This window comes from Cebus imitator, unplaced genomic scaffold (genome assembly GCF_001604975.1).
Source record: "Cebus imitator isolate Cc_AM_T3 unplaced genomic scaffold, Cebus_imitator-1.0 Scaffold94, whole genome shotgun sequence".
Classification (NCBI taxonomy): Eukaryota; Metazoa; Chordata; class Mammalia; order Primates; family Cebidae; genus Cebus; species Cebus imitator.
In genome coordinates, this window is record NW_016107409.1 from 2,487,656 (window position 1) to 2,510,401 (window position 22,746).

At 39.0% G+C, this 22,746-nt stretch overlaps 1 protein-coding gene across 22 annotated transcripts in view; it reads left to right on the forward strand.

Annotated features, from left to right (window-relative positions):
* Positions 1–22,746, forward strand: part of RCBTB2 (RCC1 and BTB domain containing protein 2) — a 45,136-nt gene that overhangs the window by 7,827 nt on the left and 14,563 nt on the right. For 4 of the 22 annotated variants that reach the window (XR_001827376.2, XM_017535929.2, XM_017535952.2 and 1 more), the window contains exons 2-10: positions 2,089–2,187; positions 4,447–4,542; positions 4,881–4,945; positions 11,051–11,206; positions 11,439–11,589; positions 13,928–14,094; positions 14,640–14,798; positions 14,936–15,043; positions 16,316–16,458. Coding sequence is in view for 21 of the 22 variants with exons in the window: in XM_017535929.2 (XP_017391418.1) it covers positions 4,904–4,945; positions 11,051–11,206; positions 11,439–11,589; positions 13,928–14,094; positions 14,640–14,798; positions 14,936–15,043; positions 16,316–16,458 (926 nt within the window). In the remaining variant the exon portion in view is untranslated. The other 18 variants (XM_017535947.2, XM_037741110.1, XM_037741104.1 and 15 more) reach the window with 17 other exon arrangements.

The window sequence follows — 22,746 nt, forward strand, 5'->3', positions numbered from 1 at the left end:
AAAAAAAAAAAAAAAAAGAAAAAGAAAAAGAGCCTTGCTCTGTTCCATAGGCTAATGTGCAGTGGTGTGATCATAGCTGATTTAAAAATTTATTTATTTTTTATTTTTTGAGACAAGGTCTTCGTTACCCAGGCTGAGTGCAGTGGTGTGATCACGGTTCACTGCAGCCTCAACATCCTGGGCTCCAGTGATCTACCTATCTTAGCCTCCCGAGTAGCTGGGACTACAGATGTGTACTGCCACATGTAACTAATTTTTAAGTTTCTTGTAGAGACGGGGTCTTTCTATGTTGCCCAGACTAGTCTCAAACTCTTGGGGGCCTCAAGCGATCCTCAAAGTGCTGGGATTACAGGTGTGAGCCACAATGCCTGGCCTTCCTAGGGTATTGATTCAATTTTATATTATAGATGGCTAAAGAAATTATGCTTTGTAAGTCGTCATTACCAAATGTTTATTGAATTTTTGTGTCTTTGGTAAAGGCAAAATTAGAATGATAGAATTCTCACTTTAAGAGTTTATTTTCTTTAAAATTGGGTAACCTTCATCCCTCCTTCCTGAGATGATTAATTTAGTCTTAAAATCTTGAAAACCATCTTGTTAGATAGAAAAGCCATAGCATACCAATTCATTGATGGAGTTACATGGGACCTTTTTTATCTTTGGTATTCCCTCCACCAAAACTTTCCCATGAAAAATAATTCCCATCAAAGTCTAACCATGCACATGTTGGTATCCATAACACATTAAAATAGTATTGTCTTCTGCATGTTTTAAAATTTTATCAAACAGTATACTATATGTGTCATTTTGTGACTTAGTGATTTTGGTCAACATTGTTTGTAGATTTACCTGTTTTGATTCTAGATAATTTATTTTAATAGCTACCTAGTGTGCATATGTCACAGTTTATCGGTTCAGTTGATCAATTTTGTTTGCTCTTTCTTGCTTTTTGCTATTGGGAACATTTGTGTGTATGATCTAGAGTTCATTTAGAGCAGCGTTGCTAAAATTACATGACTTGTTAGTGATCTGGAAATTATTTTAGTGGGCTGAGATCACCATTTTCTTTTAAAGTGAAATTGAATAGGATAAAATAGGATAGGGTAGGGTAGAATAAAATAGCACAAAGTAGGAAAAACAAACGTCAAACATCTCATGTAGGAGTAAGAATTATTTTGTGAAATTTTTGTTTCCGTTATATATACATATCAAAACAGATGGAAAGACTGCTTCCATCTAAATACTGTTGAATTTTTCTGTAAAGTGATTGTACCAATTTACGTTCCTTCTAGCAATATATGTGAGTGTGCCTTCTCATCTACCTCCTCGCCAGCCCTAGGCATTGTCCCCCTTTAACTTTTGCTGATCTGAAAGAAGAGATCTATCTCATTGTGGTTGCATTTCTATGATAAAAAACATGGTGAACTTGATTATCTTTTAATATGTTTATTAATTTGTTCTTCTGTGAATTGCCTGTATCCTTTGCCCACTTCGGAATTTTGTTGTTTGTTTTGTTCTTACTGATTTGTAGGCATTCTTTATATATTTTGTATATGAATCTTTTCCAACCTGTCCATTATGTAAGTTACAAATATCTTCCCCCTTTCTGTAGCATATTTTTCCGTTTGTTCAGAATTACTGCTCTTTTCTTTGTGGTTTTTCTTTCCTGTCTTATGAAATCTTTAACTGCTCTGAGGTCATAAAGATATTTCTATACTTCTAAAAGTTTGAAAGTTTTGCTTTTTTTTTTTTCCATTTCCACATGGGTACTCTTTTATTTTCTTTGTGGAAATACTATAAATTAAATTATCCTTAGTGTGCATTTTTCATACATTTCAGCATCCAAATTGTTGAAACCCTCTCTTGAAGCTTATAAAATGTGATGTTCAAAAGTTACATTTTATAACTTTCATATTTGTGTGACAGAGCATCTCTACTGCTGACTTTTTAATAGTAGATAATATGGATACAATTGTTAAACTATATTTTTCTCAGATACAGAATGGATTGTTAAATTTTCAAGATAGTATGTTCTTTTCCTTCTCTGTTTTTTTCTAATAGAATTTATTTATGTATTTATATTTCCAGTCACATTAACGTTGCTCTAGAAGACAACTTTACAAGGATCTAAAAGGAACAGGATTAAAGATGACTGAATACTGAGCTCCAGAAATTTAAAACAATCAGGTACAAAAGTTTTTTGGAGGGAATGCTTCCAGCCAGTCAGTATAACATAAAACTATTTGGAATGTGCAGAAGAAAAACTTAAAAGTATCTATCCCTGAAATACAATGGAGGGTCCAAGAAAAAGGGCTTTTGAATAGCCCTGGTTCAAATACTGGCTCTGACACTGATTGGTTGGTGACTATTGGTCACGTTACTGAAATGTGTGAATAAAATGGAGGCAATGATTAACTCGTTTCATTTGGATATTATAAAGATTGAATGTGATAAGGTGAGGCACTTAGTGCCTGGCACAGAGTAACTTTATTTTTACTGTTATATTATTGCTGTTGTTATTTAGAATGCATTTTATCACATCATGGATATGGCTTTCTGTATGTATATTGTGAATTGCTATTTTAAGTATATGTGTCAATATATTGTTAATAGCCTGGTGAAATCACATGGATAACAGGGTAAGGTAATCTCCAAATGTATTTCTCAAACTATCCATGCAAATTGGGGATGCTGTTTTTCTCTATTTTGTATGCATCACATTGAAATAATGTAAAAAAAGCCAACTATCTCCCACAATGCTAAAAAAATTCAAAGCACTTTTTAATAGTATTATACAATAGTAATTAATCCTGATTTGTTTCTAAATCTTGAAGGACTTTCTGATCGACAAATACAAAATTATGTTAATCTTATATTTCATCCAAATTGAATCCTGCACACCGTTTCTTTGAATGCGGTAATTTCCATGACATACATGCAATTATATCTTAACCTGATGTCAGATAGACAGAATGGCCTGTTTCCCACCATTCTAATTTTAAAGAGTTTAATTATATTGGAATTGATCAAAGACAGTGAAAAGAGGGTTTTTATTTTCTACTCAAAAGCCTGGGATCACTTTTTCATGATTTTAGCACATTAGCAAGATTTCCCTTCTGCAAGGAACGAAAGGGCCTAGAGTAATGCAGTGAGGGACAGTCACATCTCTACTTGGTCCCTTTTCCCTTTTTCTCTTTCCCTTTTTATTCTCCTCTCCTTTTATTTTTTATTCCAGTAAACTTGGGGCAAATATGGAAAAGTAGTTTCTTGGTAGGATGAGGCAGAGAGAGAGGGATTTTTGGAACAACCCAGTTCCAGTATACAAAAAGCTGGGTTTTAAGGATGCCTTCTATAAATATGTTGTGTTTTACTCTGAGCTATGAGTTGCGGGTTATAGCAATGAAGGAATCATTGTCTGCCCTTTTGAAGAACTTACCAATTAATAGAGAAGATACACCATAAAAGAATCACTATCGTATGAGGCAGAATATGAACAGTGCCGTTAGTGTAGTTACAAACAAAGCAAAAAAAGTGCTGTGGAAATGCAGAGGAGAAGAGGTCCCAGCCCATTTGAGGAATCAGGATCCACACTGATGTAAATCTCAGTGGCAGTTGTGCTGAGTCTTAGAGAAAATTAGGATTTTAACAGATCTGCTAAAATGCCATAGATAATATGTAGTAAATATTAGCTAAAATGTCAAAATATCTTTCCATATTGTCAATCAGATCAAGTTTTATAAATTTTTAAGTGAGAAACTTCTAAGTGATCTTCTTAAAAACAAGTATATCTTTTTTTACTTGTTTCCAAACATTAGAAAGTAATGATTTGCTATTAATTTTCATAATCTTGAGTCATAATAATTCTGAATAAATTCTGATTCCTTATATTCTGAGAGGTCTTTTTGTAGCTGAGGAAAAAAAATTACTGATATAGTCAAGTTGATAAGGAACACCATTTAGACATGGCCATATTTTGATTATTGTTTTTACCTGTCTATTATGAGGTTCTCACTCTACTATAGAAAATATCAGATAAAATACCCTGATGTTAGTACCTGAAATATAGATTGTGTTTAAGTAAATAGGACCCCACCTCATAAATTAGAAAAAGTAACATCATTAAATTCAGCCTTATTAAATTCCTTTTTGGAGGACAGAAACTATTTTATTTTTATTTATTTTTAGTGATGAAATAGTTAACTACATAATGATTGAACCACAGTCCAGACATATTGCATAGCTTCTGCTAGGGCTGCTCCTGCTGTCACGTCTACCTGGTAGAAAGTAGGTGGTGTGGGGATGGTGATTAAGGTAAGGACAATCAGTATATTGCTACATATTTGATGGCTGTTGTTTCAGATTTGTCATTAAATCTGGAATAACAAAGCCACATTCATTCATCCTTTTCATCATTTTCATTCATTTCTCCTTTTTTTTTTTTTCTAGCTTAGCAAATCTTATATTCTTCTGTGGAGCTGAGAATTGATGTCTGCTCTTCCCAGTGATTTGGAACTTTCCTATCTCAGAGAAAAGTTGACTAAGGTCTAAGATTTATTTTTATTTATCACAGGAAGTCAACTATGAAAATGTTCTACTCATTTCCTTTATAGTTAAGGAACCATGTATATTTTGAGACTACTTTTTTAGACCTCAGTAGGAAGATTCCCGTAAGAGACCATCCGGTAGTTCTAGAATAGTTCAAACATTTTTGGTGTTTTATAGCTGTTCATTCCCATGCCTAAAATTTAACTCCTTTATCTTCCTTTCACAGCATTTGAGCTTAGCTTATTTTCTCTGTTAGTTAGAAGTAAAATAATTTTAACCTGACTAGTTCCATCGAACATAAGGGATCCTGATTTTACCACATACTTTTTCCTCAGGGACTGCCCAGAACTGAGTCCGTATGGAAGAAGAGCTTCCTCTTTTCTGTGGAGACAGTGGCAAGGTTAGAAAAAACCATGCCCTTGGAGCATGTGTGTTCTGTCGCATGAAATATACCTCATGAAAGATCAATGAGATAGTATCTATCTCTGAGGGGCTCACAGTGTCATCACTGGGAGGCCAACAGATAATTGTTATGGGTATAGAGAATGCTGAAGGGATCAGCAGGGAACCAACATACCTGAAGGGCAGAGAAAGGGCTCCCAGAGATGGTGACAGTGACGGATGAGGCACGAAGGCCATCCTCTACTTTCAGACAGTGCTGGCCTGCAAGAGGCTATGAGTTGAACAATGTTTATTCCATTCCCAGAACTTTGAAAAATTATAAACTGCCTAATATACTCTCAATTTGTCATAGACATTCTTTAATTTCTTTCTTCATCACATCTGAACATGACAGTCATCCAGCTTAAGTCCACTCAGTGTTCAGTTGATGTTAAAGGCCTCACATCTTCCTGCGTGCATATTGATTTACATCTTGTGATATTTTGTTCAGTTTACAAAATATCTGCTCATTGGTATTAACAACTTAATATTAACTGTCACTATTAACTTTTGTCTGTTTCCCATACATATTTAATAAAATCAGGTCAAAATTCAATAAAATTATAAATAATTATGCAAAGCCAGCACAGTGTGCAAAGGTGGCAAACCTTTTGAAACTAAACCATAGCATTACCATGTGCAGACTTAAGTGTTCATTTGTGAGGCCTTGTAGGAAAGTCCAAAAGTGCTTTACAAAAGTAATGTATAGAACTCGAGAGTCTTCCAAAATGTTAAAAGAAAAATTCCTAATTTTTCCTAAGAACAGGTTTCATAAAATAAAGAATAGATTCACAGAATCAGCAGTGAAATTATTATATTATTACTACATAGTGATTGAACATGTACAAATATATATACAAAGTGATATAATGAATGAATATATATAATATAATGAATACAATATATAATGAATATATACAAAGTGTTATAATGCTAGGAAATACTCAAAAGGTAAGATGTTGGCATTTTTTCTTAAATCTTTTTTGCTGGGTATGCCTAGCATGTAATTCTGATTCTCTTTAAATATGCTGTATTTTAAATTCAATTGCAACAACTTCATAGTTGTCTGTAATTAAGTGAAGTATGTTTAGACACTCCATTATTCATATTGCTGGAGAAGAATACTTATACAGGTATCACACACTCAGAGGAATAATAAGGTGCAATTTGGACTCTACTTTTATGGCAGATATATTTCCTTAATTATGTTTTCCTTGAGCTAATATTAAAATTTCACAACTTAGCATTTCCCAAACAGACACCAGGTCTTGAAGGAAGGGGAGGTGGTCTAGATACCAGAAAAGTAGTGGAAGAAAACTGGCCTGGGTTAGTTATCTCCTGTGATAGTGTTATTGCAGTAAGGAGGGTTACCTGTGCCAAACCAGGACTGAATTCTAGGGATACCATCTTGATGAGGCATACTGCCATACTATCATTCCTTAGTAGTGCTTTTTTCCCCCATATAAATTTTTCTCTTGTCCACACCTAGCTCTTGCTCAGCCAGTTTTTTACTGGACAGTTGGGCACGGAGTTGATTGGGTCCTTCTGCAGAGACAGCTGCTGTCATGCAGAATGGCTGCAGATAGATTGAGGCTCTTACGGGGGACTATTGTGTGAATCCTACATTGTTTCATGAGTGTGCTGGACAGAAGAATATCTGTTGCTTCTGTGGACAAAGATGCTGTAATTCCTTGAGACTGATACAGGTTTAGCATCCTCATCCAAAATGCTTGGGACCAGAAGTGCATGGATTTTATACTCTTTTTTTGGATTTTGGAATATTTGTATTATACTTACCAGTTGAGTATCCCTAACCTGAAAATCTAAAATCTGAAATCTGAAATGCTCCAATGAACATTTCCTTTGAGCAGGACCTTTGAACATCATATTGGTACTCAAAAAGTTTTAGGTTTTGGATTTAGATTTTTGAATTAGGGATGCCCAGCCTATATTAAATATGTATTTCAAAAAATGCAAATACATGCATTTTATAAATTTAGTCATCGGTTCTCTAGGCAATAGTTACCCCAACAAACTTAAAAATTGAGTCTTTGGTGACCAACCTCCAACAGCCAGCCTTCTGCCAGAGATTTAAAAGCAGTGTATTCACATCTCTGTTGTACTTAGGTTATATTGTAATTATTTGTTTTCCATTAAATTGTGACCTCCTTGAAGGGAATGGTCATGTCTTATTTTTGTATCTTAGTCATACTATCAGATCCCACATTCTCTTGACTGGTAGCAGCATTTCATAAAACTTACAGACTGGAGGTTTCATTAAAGAAAACACATACATTGGAATCCCAGTAGCCAGTAGAGTTATGGGCTGGATACCATAAGTTTTTATACAGGTGGGCCAGGAAGAAAGTCTACATCTAATCATTTGTAGACAGGTGTTTAAGAGCTGGCTGGAATTTATAGCCTGATTCTAGGCATCCAGAAAACCACTTGATTTTATAGCAAGGCAGGATGAAATATAAAAATCTACTTGCAAGGGAAAAATGAAATAGCAGTCAGTCATTGTATCTTTCCATCTGTGCTGTTTATGAAAGACCACCCACAGTAGGTGTTATTGCCCTGTTCCTTAAGGACTCTGAGAGCAGCCAAAGTGCTGCATATGCAAGCAAACACTAGGTCTACCAGCAGTATCACAGTTTACGTAAACCTTTTACTCAGCGATCAGATGATATGTAGAAAGAACTCTGGGCTTTAATCTGGCTCACCCACTGAGAAGCTAGTGATCTTGGAAGATGACTTAGTTTCCCTGTGCCCCAGTTTCCCTACAGGTAACACGAGGATAATAATATCTATGTCCTACAATTGTTGTGAAGATCATAAATAATATATAACAATTATTAACTAGATTATTAATACATCTACATTAAATACTTGTTCCACTTCCACTTCCTAAACCTTGTTCTTTTGGAAATTTACAGACTTAAAATAGGAAAAAAATAAAAAATGAAGACCTCATAGAAAATAAGATTTCTGCATGATATTGGGTGGCGGGGCAATTTAAACCTTGACTAAAAACAAACATAACAAAAGTCCTTTCTTAGCTCTATCATGGCCTCGGGCAAGCTCTTTTTTCAGTAAACCAAGTATCACAGAGAAGAAATAAAAATTTTAAATAAAGACCCTTGGATTCCTAGATTAATGTAGCATCACCATAGAACACTGTGTGTTCCTAAAATAGATATATAATAAAAATAGGGACATAGTTTGACACTTGCATATAACTATAACCTCTTATATATGTGAGATTTTTTTTTAAATTCCAAATTCCAAATTAAGGTTGTCCTGTAGGAAATGCCTGTGAATTTTCCTACCTCTAAAATTTTTTTGCAAAGTACTCTGATAACTAAAGTAAACGCAGAAATAGCACTTTTTCAAAAGTGAATGGGAGAACCAACTGTTGGTGCTGCCCAAAAGATAACAGAAGGTGTCCTTCTGAGGGCAAGGTCTCATGATCCAAGTGGCATGGGAGGGAACATGACTGGATTTGGCATCGGGACAACTTGGCCCTGGTTCAGGCTCTGCCACTAACTCACAGGGTGATGCTATTAGCAGGGACAAGCTTCTTGGCCTCTCTATTAGTTTCTTTGGGCTGCTGTAACAAATGACTGCAATTCAAGCAACCAAAATTTCTTTTCTCATAGTTCTGGAGGCTAGAAGTCTGAAATCAATGCATCATCAGGGCAGTGCCCCCTCGATGTCTTTCAGGAAGAATCTTCTCAGCTTCTGGTGGTGGCTCTCAGCAATCCTTGCTGCTCCTTGACTTCCAGATGCATCACTGCAGTCCCTGTCTCTGTTGTCACCTGGCCTTCTTCCCTGTGTGTCACTGTGTGCCCTCTTGTCTCCTTATAAAGACATTAGTCATTGGACTTAGGGCCCACTCTAATCCACTGTGACTCCATCTTAACCCATTACATCTGCAAAGACCGCATTTCCAACCAAAGTCACCTTCTGAGTTCTAGGTGGATCTGGACTTGGGGGGGAAGCCATTCAACCCACTGCAGTGCCCCTCTGGGCTTTCTTCGGGTTTCTCATCTATAAAATGATCTTTAGAGCTCTTTTTAGTCACAGCATTCAATAGTGCCATGAAGATTATTCAGAAAAGATAAAAACCTGAAAGCAAAGCTTTATTTACAAGAAAAAAGCTGGTGGCTCTGCTTGTTTCTGCTCTAGGTCCAGTGGCTATTGGGACAGCTGCTCCATGCATCCTAGCTCCCCTTTACTTACTGCAGTCTTTACTTTGGATACAAGTTTAAGACTGTTGGCTGTGATGAGAAGGAAACTTAAAAGTTTGAGGACTTAGTAACAGAGTTGTATTTGATGATATGGCTCAGGTGAAGTAGAAATGGAGAGCTCTGGAGCTGCGAGCAGGTATTCGGGGCCCAGCTTTTGGAATGCCTTCCATGTGAAGGAGTTACAGAGGATGGGATGGAAAGGAGGGCTGTGAAACAAGAAGTGAGTCATAGCCATTCAAACATTTACTTGTTCATTTTACCAACACAAAGGTATGTATTGCATTGTTAGCACCATTCAAGGGATGGATGACATGGTGGTGAAAGAGACTGACTCGGTCTTTGTCCTCCTGAAGTGTACTCAGGAGTCTATAAAGGTGGCCCCAGAGAAATTCATGGTAATAAGGACAGCGGAGGCTTCTAAGTTAGTAGTGTGGACTTGAGAAGAGCAGAGTTGCTGACTTGTGCTCTCCTAAGGTGGAAAGGACAAGTAGGTGTTCAAATCTGTAGAAGGTAAGTGGATGGTCCACTCAGCTATATGCCAGAACACATTCCCAGTAAGGTTGATTTAATAGCTGTTGGGAAAGAGAGGCCTTAGAAAATCACTGCTGCTTTAAATCATGTGTACGTTTGTTGATATTGTGGGAAATAGCAGACATGCCATTTGATAGACATTATTGGCTGTTTATGTATCTTATTGTAACCTTCCAAATGTTTGCAAGTTGAAAAGTATATCAATAAAAAATGCCTCCAAAGTAGCAAATAAGTAAAAACTCTTTTCAAGGAATTTTATAATGTGCTCTTACGGAGGTGCAGGTACTCATGATCTTAATGTATGCTGTTAGGGGGTTAATTGTGACCCTGCAACATTTATATGTTGAAGTCTTAACAGCCAGTACCTCAGAGTGCAACTTATTTGGAAATTGAGTCAATGCAGATGTAGTTAGTTAAGATGAGGTCATTAGGGTGGACCTTAATCCAATATAACTGATGTCCTTATAAAAAGGGGAAATTTAGATGCAGAGATATACAGGATGTTGGGGGAGATTATGTGAACAGACAGAGGGAGAAGACAGCGATCTGCAAGCTGAGAAGCGAAGCCTGGAAGAGATCTCTTTCTCATAGCCCTCAGAAGGCACTAGCTGGCTGATACTTTGAGTTTGGACATCTAGTTTCCAGAGCCGTAAGACAGTAAATTTCTATTGTTTAAGCCATTTCTCTTGTCACTGCTTTGTTACAGCTGCCTTAACAAACAAGTACACGTGTTTTCTGGGTGTTTCTTCCTGCCAACTCCTAAACTTGCATGAGGGATGAGGAAACCCACCAGTTCCTCAAACTGAAGGTCAGGTAAAGTTTGCCCATGAACTAAAACTTTGGACCATTTCCCTGGTGTCACTTTCAGCATTGTTCTTTTCCAAGCATTGTTCTTGACTTAGGCAGCAGATGACATGGCAGATCTCTCTTGCTTGCTTTTACAACCAGCCTAGTTTCAACAGCTACATTTAAGACATAGCCAATATTTAAGGTATTTGCTGAACATTCAGTTTCCAGAAGCTGAGCTTTGGATCATTCCTGTGTCCTTGATGACAATGAGTAGGGGAGACCTGGTTCCATCTGGGCCTCTGGTGCTCGGTGGCTGTGAGCTGCCCAGAAGCAGCTGGCAGAGGCAATCCCTGCAGCTGCAAGAGGCCTCTGGAAAATAGATGCAGCATGTTCCCCCCAAAACCAGTGTCCGCCCTCTTCTACAGAACTGAAGGGGCAGAGAAAATTCATTTTTTAATTTGTTATCTCAAATATATGTATTTCTTCCTTTTCAGCCAGTACAGGCTACTCTGTCGTCTTTGAAGATGTTAGATGTGGGAAAGTGGCCAATTTTTTCCCTTTGTTCTGAGGAAGAACTGCAGTTAATTCGTCAGGCTTGTGTCTTTGGCAGTGCTGGCAATGAAGTTTTATACACTACAGTAAATGATGAGGTAATTTTGAAGAAAATAATTCAGCTACTCACATTTTTAGAAATGGATTTGCCAAAGTGAAGATCTTGGGGGAACTAAGGAATAAGAGGTTAAAAAAAAAAAGCATGGAAATTAGATTTTTATTTATTATATAAAGAAGCAGTTTGCTTAAGCAAGGTGATTCCTGTTTGGATGTAATTTATAGGTTTGTTAGAAATAGAACCGCTTGAACTAACAGTGGTTTTTCCCATAGATTTTTGTGCTTGGCACAAACTGCTGTGGCTGTTTGGGGTTAGGTGACGTCCAGAGCACCATTGAACCTCGGAGACTGGATTCTTTAAGTGGCAAAAAAATAGCCTGCCTCAGCTATGGGAGTGGTCCACATATTGTCCTTGCAACAACAGGTAACCTAGGAACCCCATGTAGAATTTCAGCTTTATTCGTTGAGAAACGAGTCAGCTGCCCTTGAGAACGTTTTTAAAATTGGGTGAGAGTTGCTGGCTCCTCCTGTGAAATTGACTATGTTTTGGATACCATGAAACGTGAATGTATCTGAATGCCAATGTAAAACAATGCGGCAGATGGAATCTAGCAATCACTGGCATTTTAGATGTATGAATGACAATGCCGTGAGCCCAGTAAACACTGCCGAACTCACTGTGGACTCTGGCAAGTCTGTCTGAACTTTGGGTTCCCGATCTATGAATTGAAAGACCAAACCTTGTCTCCAACATACCCCCACCAACTCTTAGCATTCTGTGATTCTCATACTAGAGTGACTGATGGCTGTAGTTGGCATTCGTAGTAGGGATCAGCCACTTCCTAAGGGACTGACTAGAAAAATTCCTTGCTCTGAGCAAAGCAGGGAGGAAAAAAGAAAGAAAATAAATAAAACTTCTCCCCGAAAGGTGGTAGCCATGGATTTGTAGTTTAATTCACATTAAGACTGGACAGTTCAAGAAATCTCAAGCCTTGAATATATTCGAGGTACTGGATGGCAGTAGTCTTAAGGGCATGATAGAAGTTAATGCAAATCCTTCGTAGGGGAAGGCACCTTTATCTTAGGCCGGAGAGAATTACCCAAAATAACTGTTCAATGGCAATAGGCAGCACATAGTCAGAGATAACCAGATATGCAGTAGTCTCCCTTTATCCGTGGTTCTACTTTCCCAGGTTTCAGTTACCTGCAGTTGACTGTGGTCTGAAACTATAAATGTAAAATTTCAAAAAGAAACAATTCATAAGTTTTAAATTGTGTGCCATTCCTAGTAGGGTGGTATTTCACCGTCTTACTCCATCCCACCTGGGACATGAATCATCCCTTTGTCCAGCGTCTCCACTGTAGACACTCCCACCCATTAGTTACTTAGTAGCTGTCTCAGTTATTAGATTGACTATCTTGGTATCATAGTGCTTGTGCTCAAGTCACCCTTATTTTACTTAGTAATAGCCCCAAAGTGCACGAGTAGTGATGCTTGCAATTGGGATATGCCAAAGAGAAATTATACATTCTCACTTTAAATGAAAAATGGAGAGTTTTCATGCTGAGGTTGTTAAGATTTATGGTAAGAACAAATCTTCTATCTGTGACATTGTGAACAGTACATTTTATAACTTTTCTATTTTATTATTAGTTATTGTTATTAATCTCTTACTATGCCTAACTTACAAATTAAACTTTATGATATGTATATATTTATAGGGAAAAACACAGTGTATTCAAGTTTGGTACTGTCCATAGTTTCAGCATCCACTGAGGGTCTTGGAATGTATCTCCTGTAGATAAGGGGGCTTGCTATGCAAGGAAATAAGGTACCGTGAATGGAACCAGCAGAAACAACAGACAGCAAGAACTGATTACTAAATATCAGGCATTAGAATTATCAGACACCCATTATAAGACAGCTCTATTTATTGTTTGAAGAAATTAAAAAGTGCTTGAGGATAATCTGCAGGGATTATAGAAGATTTGAAAAAGATCCAAATGAACAATATGATTATTAAAATGGAAATTCAGTGGACAAATTTTGTAGTAGTTTGAACACAGCAAATTAGTAAAATTAGTAAACTGGAAGATAGATCAGAAGACATTATTCAGAATATAATACAAAGATGCAACATGCTGGAAAACACAGATGAAAGGAGTACATACTGTATGATTCCATTTATTTAAATTTCAAAAACAGGAAAAACTAAAAATTTGTTTGCAAGATGCATATATGAGGGTCTTTTGGGGGTGATTATAAGGTTATATTTCTTGACAAAAGCAGTAGTACATGGGCGTGTGCTTTATAATTTATAAAACTGTATATGTATGTTTTATGAACTTTTCTGTGTATTATGCTATACAATAATAACAAAGATTTAAAATAATAATTTAGTGATTATTTTAAAGATAAGGAAATTAAGGCCCAGGGGAATTAAGTGGCCTTACAATCTTTTACTTTCAGTATAATGCTTTTGCTATTACTCTTAGCAGCATTGTCTCTGCTGTTTATTAAAAACTCATTTTCTAGTTATTATAACTGCATGCATTTAAATTTCACCTTGTTGCTTTGAGGTGGAATGCTGTTTATACTTTCCAAATAGATTCTTTTGTAGAATGACTTTGGTGGAATGGGGAAGTTGATTAGCTTTTTGTACCTGAATTTTTAGGTTTCATTTGTGGAAGCTGTGCTGTATATATTTTAATATAATGAAGTAGATGTTGTAAAAGCTGGTTGTCTTTCTTTTTATTTTCAGAAGGAGAAGTCTTTACCTGGGGCCACAATGCTTATAGCCAGCTGGGCAATGGGACAACTAATCATGGTTTAGTGCCCTGTCATATCTCTACTAACTTGTCAAACAAACAAGTCACTGAAGTGGCCTGTGGGTCTTACCATTCTTTGGTGCTAACATCTGACGGAGAGGTGAGAATAGTCAGCATAAAGCTCATTGGTTTTTTTTCAATAAGATTATATAGACTTCTGTAGTAGTCCTGGAAATACATTCATTTGATTAAAATAACTACCTCCCTCAAATTCAGTGTTATTTTTGATAGCAATTCACAGTTGATGTTGTGACATTTACCTGTATCTAGGAAGGACTTCCATATTGCAAAATTTAAAAGGAAGCATTGTTCCTTCTCTGTTGCTATAGTAAAGAGGTTATGTGCAATAAGAAAAGTCCCCAAATGCTGGAAAAGATGGCAGGGGGAAAGTAGATATTTTTGTGTTACGTGTTATTTAATAGTAATTATTACTGTTTGTGTTGATAACACCAATAACCTAATTTTATAAGATTATGTACATTGCATACGAATGAGTTTTATAAACACTTCTCTGCCTGTGTTGTAAGGATTTATGGATATGAAGCACTTCGAAAGGAAAGACTTGGTGCCACAAGTACATGTCAGTGTCCAATTAAGACACTATAAATTAATATGTTTCATTTATTGATCTTTCCTGTCAAACAGGTATTTGCCTGGGGTTATAATAACTCTGGGCAGGTAGGATCTGGATCAACAGTTAATCAGCCAATCCCTCGAAGAGTCACTGGCTGCTTACAGAATAAAGTAGTTGTGACCATAGCATGTGGGCAGATGTGCTGCATGGCGGTAGTGGACAGTGGGGAGGTAAGGTCGTTATTTTACATCTTGTTTAAAAATCCTGTTTGCCACATCAGTTTCATGCCAGTGTAGTGTGTCCCACATAACAGACAACTTGTGGCCACTTGTTTCTTGAGAGGATTGAGGCTCTCATTTTCTCTCAGGTCTACGTCTGGGGTTACAATGGAAACGGGCAGCTCGGACTTGGCAACAGTGGCAACCAGCCAACCCCTTGCAGAGTGGCAGCTTTGCAAGGCATCCGTGTCCAGCGGGTACGTCCACTGTCAGTTTGTGTGCGTGTATTTTTAAGCCTTTGCTGGCAAAGATACCATTGTATTAAAAACAGATTTCTTGGCAGGATGAGAAGTTTAGCTGCTTGGATGTCTTCATTAAAGGAAAGGTTAAATCTCTTTTTCCTTGAGTTAAATTGCAGCTGTTCAGACAATTTCTGTTCCAGGGCACTGTCACACACCTTTTGGAATATAAATCGTTACAACATTTCCTGAGGAAGCTTTGGCAGGGTGTACAAGAGCCTTAAAAGCCTTCATACCCTTTGACCTGTATGTCTGCTCCTAGGGAATTTCCCTGAGGAACCAACAGTTCCTGTAAGTCTCTTACAGAATTAGTTAAGAAGATATACATAAAATGATAACTTTAATAAAAAACAATATGTATAACGTAATTTACTAATCAAATAATGAGTTATGATTAGATAAATTATGCCAGCTGTGTAGGCTGGAGATGATTTATACAAGGAATTTTTAATGATATGGGAAAGTGCTATGTGTAATGGTAAATAAAATACAGAACTGCTTATACAACATGGTCAGTAAAAACGATGCTATAGGTGCATATCTGTCTATACAGAAACAGAAGAAAAAGCCTCAAATCTTCAGAGTACTTACATAATTTTCATTTTGAACATGTTTTACTTTTATAATCAAAAAGAAAATAATTATTAAAAAATACAAGTGGACAGATCACGAGGTCAAGAGATCAAGACCATTCTGGCCAACATGGTGAAATCCTGTCTCTACTAAAAATACAAAAATTAGCCAGGTGTGGTGGCGTGTGCCTGTAGTCCCAGCCACTTGGGAAGCTGAGACAGGAGACTTGCTTGAACCCGGGAGGCGGAGGTTGCAGTGAGCCAGGATTGTGCCACTGCAGTTCCAGCCTGGTAACAGAGTGAGACTCTGTCTCAAAAAATAAAACAAAACAAAAAAACACCAAACCAAAACAACAACAACAAAAAACAAATGTCTGTTTCTTACATTCCCCTCATACCCCTTGATATCTGTGAGCATTGAAGCTACAGTGAACTGGAGCAGAGCACGCCAGGGGACTCATGGCAATGTTACTGCAGTTCTGGCCCACGTGTTCTGGAAGGATATTGGTTAACTTAATGCTTGCCTCTATGGGTAGGCTGCCTCTTCCTTTTTTTCATATTTGATTCTTAACCTACTTTGTGGAAGCAGTGAAATATTTTCTTCTAAATATTTACTTCTATTTGCAGGCCTGAGAGGATTTTTTTTTTTTCCTTCCAGGTCGCCTGTGGCTATGCACACACATTAGTATTAACAGATGAAGGCCAAGTGTATGCTTGGGGTGCCAATTCTTATGGGCAGTTGGGCACTGGCAATAAAAGCAACCAGTCCTATCCTACTCCTGTCACTGTGGAAAAGGACAGGTAACATGGGCTTTTTCACAGTCCCTGCACTGACTGGTCTTTGGTGATCGTGATTAAACATGACTTAGATGTATAGAGAATGGTGGGGAATGTACTGCTAGTGTTAAAATATTATTTAACAAGAGTTATTAAACAATTATTTAAAAGCCAATTCCATTGGCTTTGGAATTGTTGGGGAGGTTGATTGTATGTTAAATATGCTATTTTCACTTAGCCATATTTCATCCCTACCTCCAACAGCTATGCTAAGCAGACTGCAATGACTAAACTTGCTACAGCTATCCTGTTGTTACTCTTCTCCCTTACAGGTCACCCTTTTGCCCTCCTCCTTTTCTTGTTTTACACTGTTAAGGAGATGTCAATAACATTCAAGGTCACTCTTCCCTGGCTTAGGAAAGGTACCTTGCGTGGGGTATAAAGCTGGTCACTTAGCTACATAAAATACTTGCTGGATGAAAAGGATAGGATTATTTCATTGCTTTAACTCCCAAGCTGCCACTATGAGGAAGAGTAAAATGGTTGGGAAATTAAGACTTACTTTTGTGCACTTGTTTGCAAGGTTGTGTTATGTAATTAGCACATGCAGAATTAGTTTACAAGTTATTCTGATATTTTTGAAAGCCTTTGGAATTTCTCAAGCATGGTCCAGATCGCTGCCTTTTCACTCAGTAGTATAGAGCAAAAATGTTTCATTGTCTTTTAAACCAGGGTTGCAGTCATTGTAGAAATGAATGCTGCTCTTTTTACTGCATATATCTTTATTATATTTGATTTTAAAAGAAATATATAGAGAAACAGATTCACTTGTACTTATATGCAGTTCTTTTCTAACTTTTTGTTGGACTACTTAATAATGAAGATGAAGAACCAAATTGTCATTTTTCAACTGCCTCAGTTTTCATTTGAGTATTGTGAACTTAGCTAACTTTCTTTTTTTTAATTTTATTTTATTGCATTTTAGGTTTTGGGGTACATGGCAAACTTTCTTTAACCTATGTTTTAAAAGTTTTATTTAACTGATTTAACATAGGCTAATTTTATAGGTTAAATACAACATTTTTCTCCGAAAACCTTAAAATAAGACCCCTGGCCCCTTCAGAATTGGGAGGAGAGGCAATAATGGAGGCAGGACATGGTGCAGGCAGATGCCTGCAGCTGTTCCTCCGCACATCTTGTAAGGTGGCTTAGAGCTTCTCAGAAGAGAAGGGACAGTCCTGAGGCTTTGAATAACCACAAAATGCCTCAGTTGGTAGGGATACTTAATATTTAAACTGAAAAACAGAGTTAAAGGATCAAGTAAAGATAGCATGGACATAAAAACGATTGATTTGTATGGGCTCGTTATTTTTTGTATTTTTATTTTTTGAGACACAGTCTCCCTGTCGTCCAGGCTGAGGTGGTTCCATCACGGCTCACTATAGTATTGACTTCCCAAGCTCAGGCAATCCTCCCACCTCAGCCTCCCGAATAGCTGGGACTACAGGAGCGTGCCACCATGCCTAGCTAATTTTTTGTGTTTTTTGTAGGGCCAAGGTTTTGCCATGTTGCCCAGGCTGGTAACCCCTGGGCTCAAGCGATCCTCTTGCCTCAGCCTCCCAAAGTGTTGGGATTACAGGTGTGAGCCACTGTGCCTGGCCTGGCGCATTACTTTCATGGTGCTCCCACACTTACTCAGAACTTTAGGACATCTGTCCCTGGTCTCACGGAATCTGCCATTATTCCCCATCAGTGACTTGCTGCCTTGCACTGCTGGTCCCTGATCCAGAATGATCACCTAGGGCTTCTGACTCAGGTTCTTATTGGCAGATGGATTGTGGGGCATCAGGTGGGAGAAAGAAAAAGCAGCAGAGAAGCAGATAATGGGAATGGAAGCTATGTGAGTGCCAAGTTGCTTAACTGGGCATTGAGAGTTATCTATTGCTTTTGTCTTAAACTACAGTTATTTTTGAATTATAATTTGGCTATAAAAATTATGGATGGGCTGCATGCTCACGCCTTTAATCCCAGCACTTTGGGAGGCTGAGGTAGGCAGATCACTTGAGGTCAGAAGTTTGAGACCTACCTGGCCAACATGGTGAAACCTCATCTCTACTAAAAATAAAAAAATTAGTTGGGTGTGGTGGCACATACCTGTAACCCCAGCCACTTGGGAGGCTGAGACAGGAGAATCTCTTGACCCTGGGAAGCAGAGGTTGCAGTGAGATTGTGACACTGCACTCCAGCCTGGGCAATAGAGTAAGGCTCTGTCTCAAAAAAAAAAAAAAAAAAAATGGATGAATGTTTTAAACGAGATGTTCCTGATTTTCTCGGTTTTCCATGCTTGAATTTCAAGTGGTAATTTTGAACTTACACATTTTCAACCGGGCACTCCATCACGGGCGTATTGTGAGGGAAGGGCTGACAGGTCCGTGCTAGGACTTGTTCTGCACTTCTCCACCCTTTCCACTGACAGGAAACTCAAGTATATGTCATAACTTATCCCTCGGGAACCCTGGAGCCTTACTTCTTACTCTTCTGAGGCCCATTACAGGAAAGCCTGACTAATTAGGAACTGGATTGAATGCGGGTGGGATGGGTTTCAGTTCTCAGTTACCTGTTCACAGAAGTGGGAAGGAAAAATCTGTCTACGTTGTTTTCTTTGCTGGAACAACCATCCATCCAAGGGGAAACCTTTTAAATCTTCCCCAGAAAAAGATTTTATTTATGATGAAGAATACTGATATTTGTCAGCAATTTATGTTTGCATAAAAGTAAATTTAATGCTTAAAATGGTTGTCTTCTCCCTAACTCAGTCATCCCCAATTTTTCTGAAGTTTCAGTTCCTTGGGGCAAATTGCCCAATATTTGCATCTTTGTTCTTAGTGTTCCCTAGCAGCGTATTTTAAATTAAACTGATATAAAACTAACTTTGCCTTTAATTTCTGACAATTCTTCAACTTTTGAGGTAGTCAGTACAATACTTGGGCTCTGACAAAACCAAGATTGGGAATCCCCGCTGCGGATCTGTCATCCTTGTTGTTTCTCTTCAAATATTCTTCTCCCTCACAGATGACCTTTCTCCCCTCCTCGAGGTTTTCTGGTTTCTATTTTTTCTCACTCTCATTTTCTTTTCTTTTCTTTTCTTCTTCTTCTTCTTCTTTTTTTTTTTTTTTTTTTTTGAGGTAGAGTTTCATTCTTGTCACCCTGGCTGGAGTGCAATGGAGTGCAATGGCGCAATCTTGGCTCACCGCAACCTCCGCCTCCTGGGTTCAAGTGATTCTCCTGCCTCAACCTCCTGAGTAGCTGGGATTACGGGCATGTGCCACCACGCCCTGCTAATTTTTCTTTTTTTTAGTAGAGATGGGATTTCTCCATGTTGGCTAGGCTGGTCTTGAACTCCTGATCTTGTGAAGCACCCACCTTGGTATCCCAAAATGCTGGGATTACAAGCGTGAGCCACCGCACCCAGCCTCTCTACTTTCTCATTTCTAGTGCTTCGTAACCAGTTAGCTCAGTGGTTGTTGTGGATTATTCCCTTGAGGTGACACAAAACCTGTTTATTACCAACATGTAGTGATTTTCTTTCCCATTAAGATTGGCTACAAAATAAAGTATGAAACATGCCCGACACCCCAGCAGTGAGCGGTTAGCTCAGTTGATAGTCATTGTCTGTTGCATGTCTGACTGGAAAATTGGAAGGTCAACGTTTGCTGCTTGGTATCAGTTTAAAAACTGATGACCTTAGGTAATGGCAGGGTTCCTTAGTGCTTGCTTGGGTTGCAAGCCTAGACCTGAAGGTTTCTTCTAAACTTTCTCCACGCTCATTCCTGTAGCAGCTACTGCAGCCAGCCAAGCCTGCGCCCCACCCCTGACTTCCCATGTGGAGCTGGGTGTGCCAGGTAAATGTCACAAGGCCATGCCCGGTGATGGCCAGCATCACACGGCCTTCCCTGACCCACCCTTTGGCTCTGTCCCAGCCCTTCTCTAGAAAGAAGTCTCCCACTTCAGGTCACCAGCTGCTCTAGGGGCAGAGGCTACCCCGTTTCATGGATGCTAATAATAACAAATAACAACTATCTCAGAAGGGAACATAGGAACTGCATGATTTGGCTTTTCTGACGTTGGGGAGATCAGTGAAGGATGTTGTGATGCTTCAGTCACTGACATTTTTCACAGAACATTACCCCAAAGTACACAGAAACGATTCAAAAAATGTAGACGTCTTTGCCTAGCAGGTCACTGCAGAAGTGCTGATAACTGAAGAAAGGAAGAGCAGTTCATGAATGCTTATCTCAACGTTGTTCGTTGGGCTGCCCTCACCTCCCCTGCTCCCTGAGAATACCAGATGGCTTTACAATGGAGGTGGTTAAAACACCGAAGGCTTTTTTTCCTTTTATTAGTGGCTCAGCTGTCCGTACATCGGCCCCCACACTCGCCACCTGACCAGTGCGGCCTCAGCCTCCCTCAGCACTGCCGGCTGGGGGTTTTCTTAGACTTCCCAGACTTTTCTTAGACTTTCTTAGACCTTCCGCTCCTCTCCCTCCCCTGCATTGACACCCAGGCCACCCTCATCACTCCTTGTCATCCTAGCCTGCATTGGCCTCCCTGGCCAGCCTTCCAGATTGTTCTTTCTCTCCCTTGCAGCCTGTCTTGCACACTGTGGCCAGGCCATTCTTTCTGAGAATACCATTTCCTCACCTCATGGCCCTGTTAACAAAGCTGTTTCCCATTTGCCTATCACGTCAGATCCTATCAGAGCTCTTTGGCTCTGGATTAAAGCTGATCCCACTGTTCCTGGCAAGCCTCGTTGCCCTCTGATCCCAGCGTTGGCCTCCGTCCTTGTCAGGCCTCGTATGATGCCACTCTCTGCCATCCTGCTGTTTCCAGCTCTGCACATTTGCTCCTGCGTTTCTTTCTGCCTCATAGGCTCTTATTCCAGGGCTCTGGCCAATCCAAAGCATTCATGGCCCAGTTACTCCCTTTTACTTGGAAATATTCCCCTGAGAAGCCCCCAGGTGTTTTTCCTTACTCAACACAGTACTTGTAGTCAGGGCATACTGATGTTATTTGGGAATTATTTGCAAAGTCACAGATCTGGACTTCTCTCTCCAGCTGAATCATGAGTTCCTCAGGGCGGGCTCACAGTTCCTTAAGGAGCCGGTTAAACACTTTTAGTCACGGCAAGAAGCCTTCACTTCTCAGCTCTGCCGGGAACTTGTTTCATGTATGCGAAACCACAGAGAATTGCCGCCTGTATCCTGTTCCCCCTCACCTATTTTTTTTTTAAAGATGATGGTAAAGCTGTTTATAAGAGTTTAAGTAACATGGCCCTAGAACTACCCTGTGACTCTGAGCCCCGTGTCCTGCCCACAGCACCAGGCCATGGAGACAAACCGTGTCCCTACCCTCACGTCTGCTTGTAACTTAGGAGGCTTACCAGTAAAATCAGTGGTAACAGTACATGTACTTCTCTTTGGGTAAATTTATTCTGTTTCTTTCTCCCATTTTCTTTATTTGTTGGAAAGAATGTGCTGATTGAGAAGCCAAATATTACTAGCCATTTTCCCCATCTGGCATGGTTCTTTTGCACAGCACTGGATTAGGCCAATGGACTGGCCTAACCCTGCAAATAGCAGGAAACGACTCTTCTAGGGAAGGTCTTACTAACCTGACTTGATCACTGAAAAAGCCAATTTGCCACTTAAAATGCTGAGTAGTCATCCTCACATAGAGAAACCTCTATTGTCATGCAACCATTTGCACATAGACATGGTAGCTGGTTGGCATTAAACGTTTGATCATTCGATTTTCACACCTGCAACTTGATGCAACTTGATGAAACCAAGGCTCCTAGGGTCTAAGTGACATTCCCCTAGTAACGCAGCATAGTGGTAGAGCGGGCATTCAAACCTAGGTTTTGTTTTCCTTTGAGCTGAAATTATAAGATAAATCAACCAACCAACCAACCTAAGTTTGCTTGACTCCAAATCCTGAGCTGTCTACTGTGGGCCATTGCAGCCTGTTTTCCTCTAGTATTTGTGGGTGGTTTTCAAGAGCTAAGAGCGATCCTCTAATAAGTCAGTGAAATTGCTGCACATGACAACAGCATGCATGTCTCACTCTCTGAGGCGAGCCGGCACAAGCTCCAGGTTCTGTGATGATGCCTCCCTCCTGAATTGGGAGCAGCTGCCTAAAGGAGGCAGTGAAGGATCATCCTCACCCTTCAGGTGCTAGCCCATGCCAGTGGGGTCTTACACACCTCTCCTTTGTTCTGTGCTGTTGAGTCTTCCTCAGTTAGTAAAGTCACCC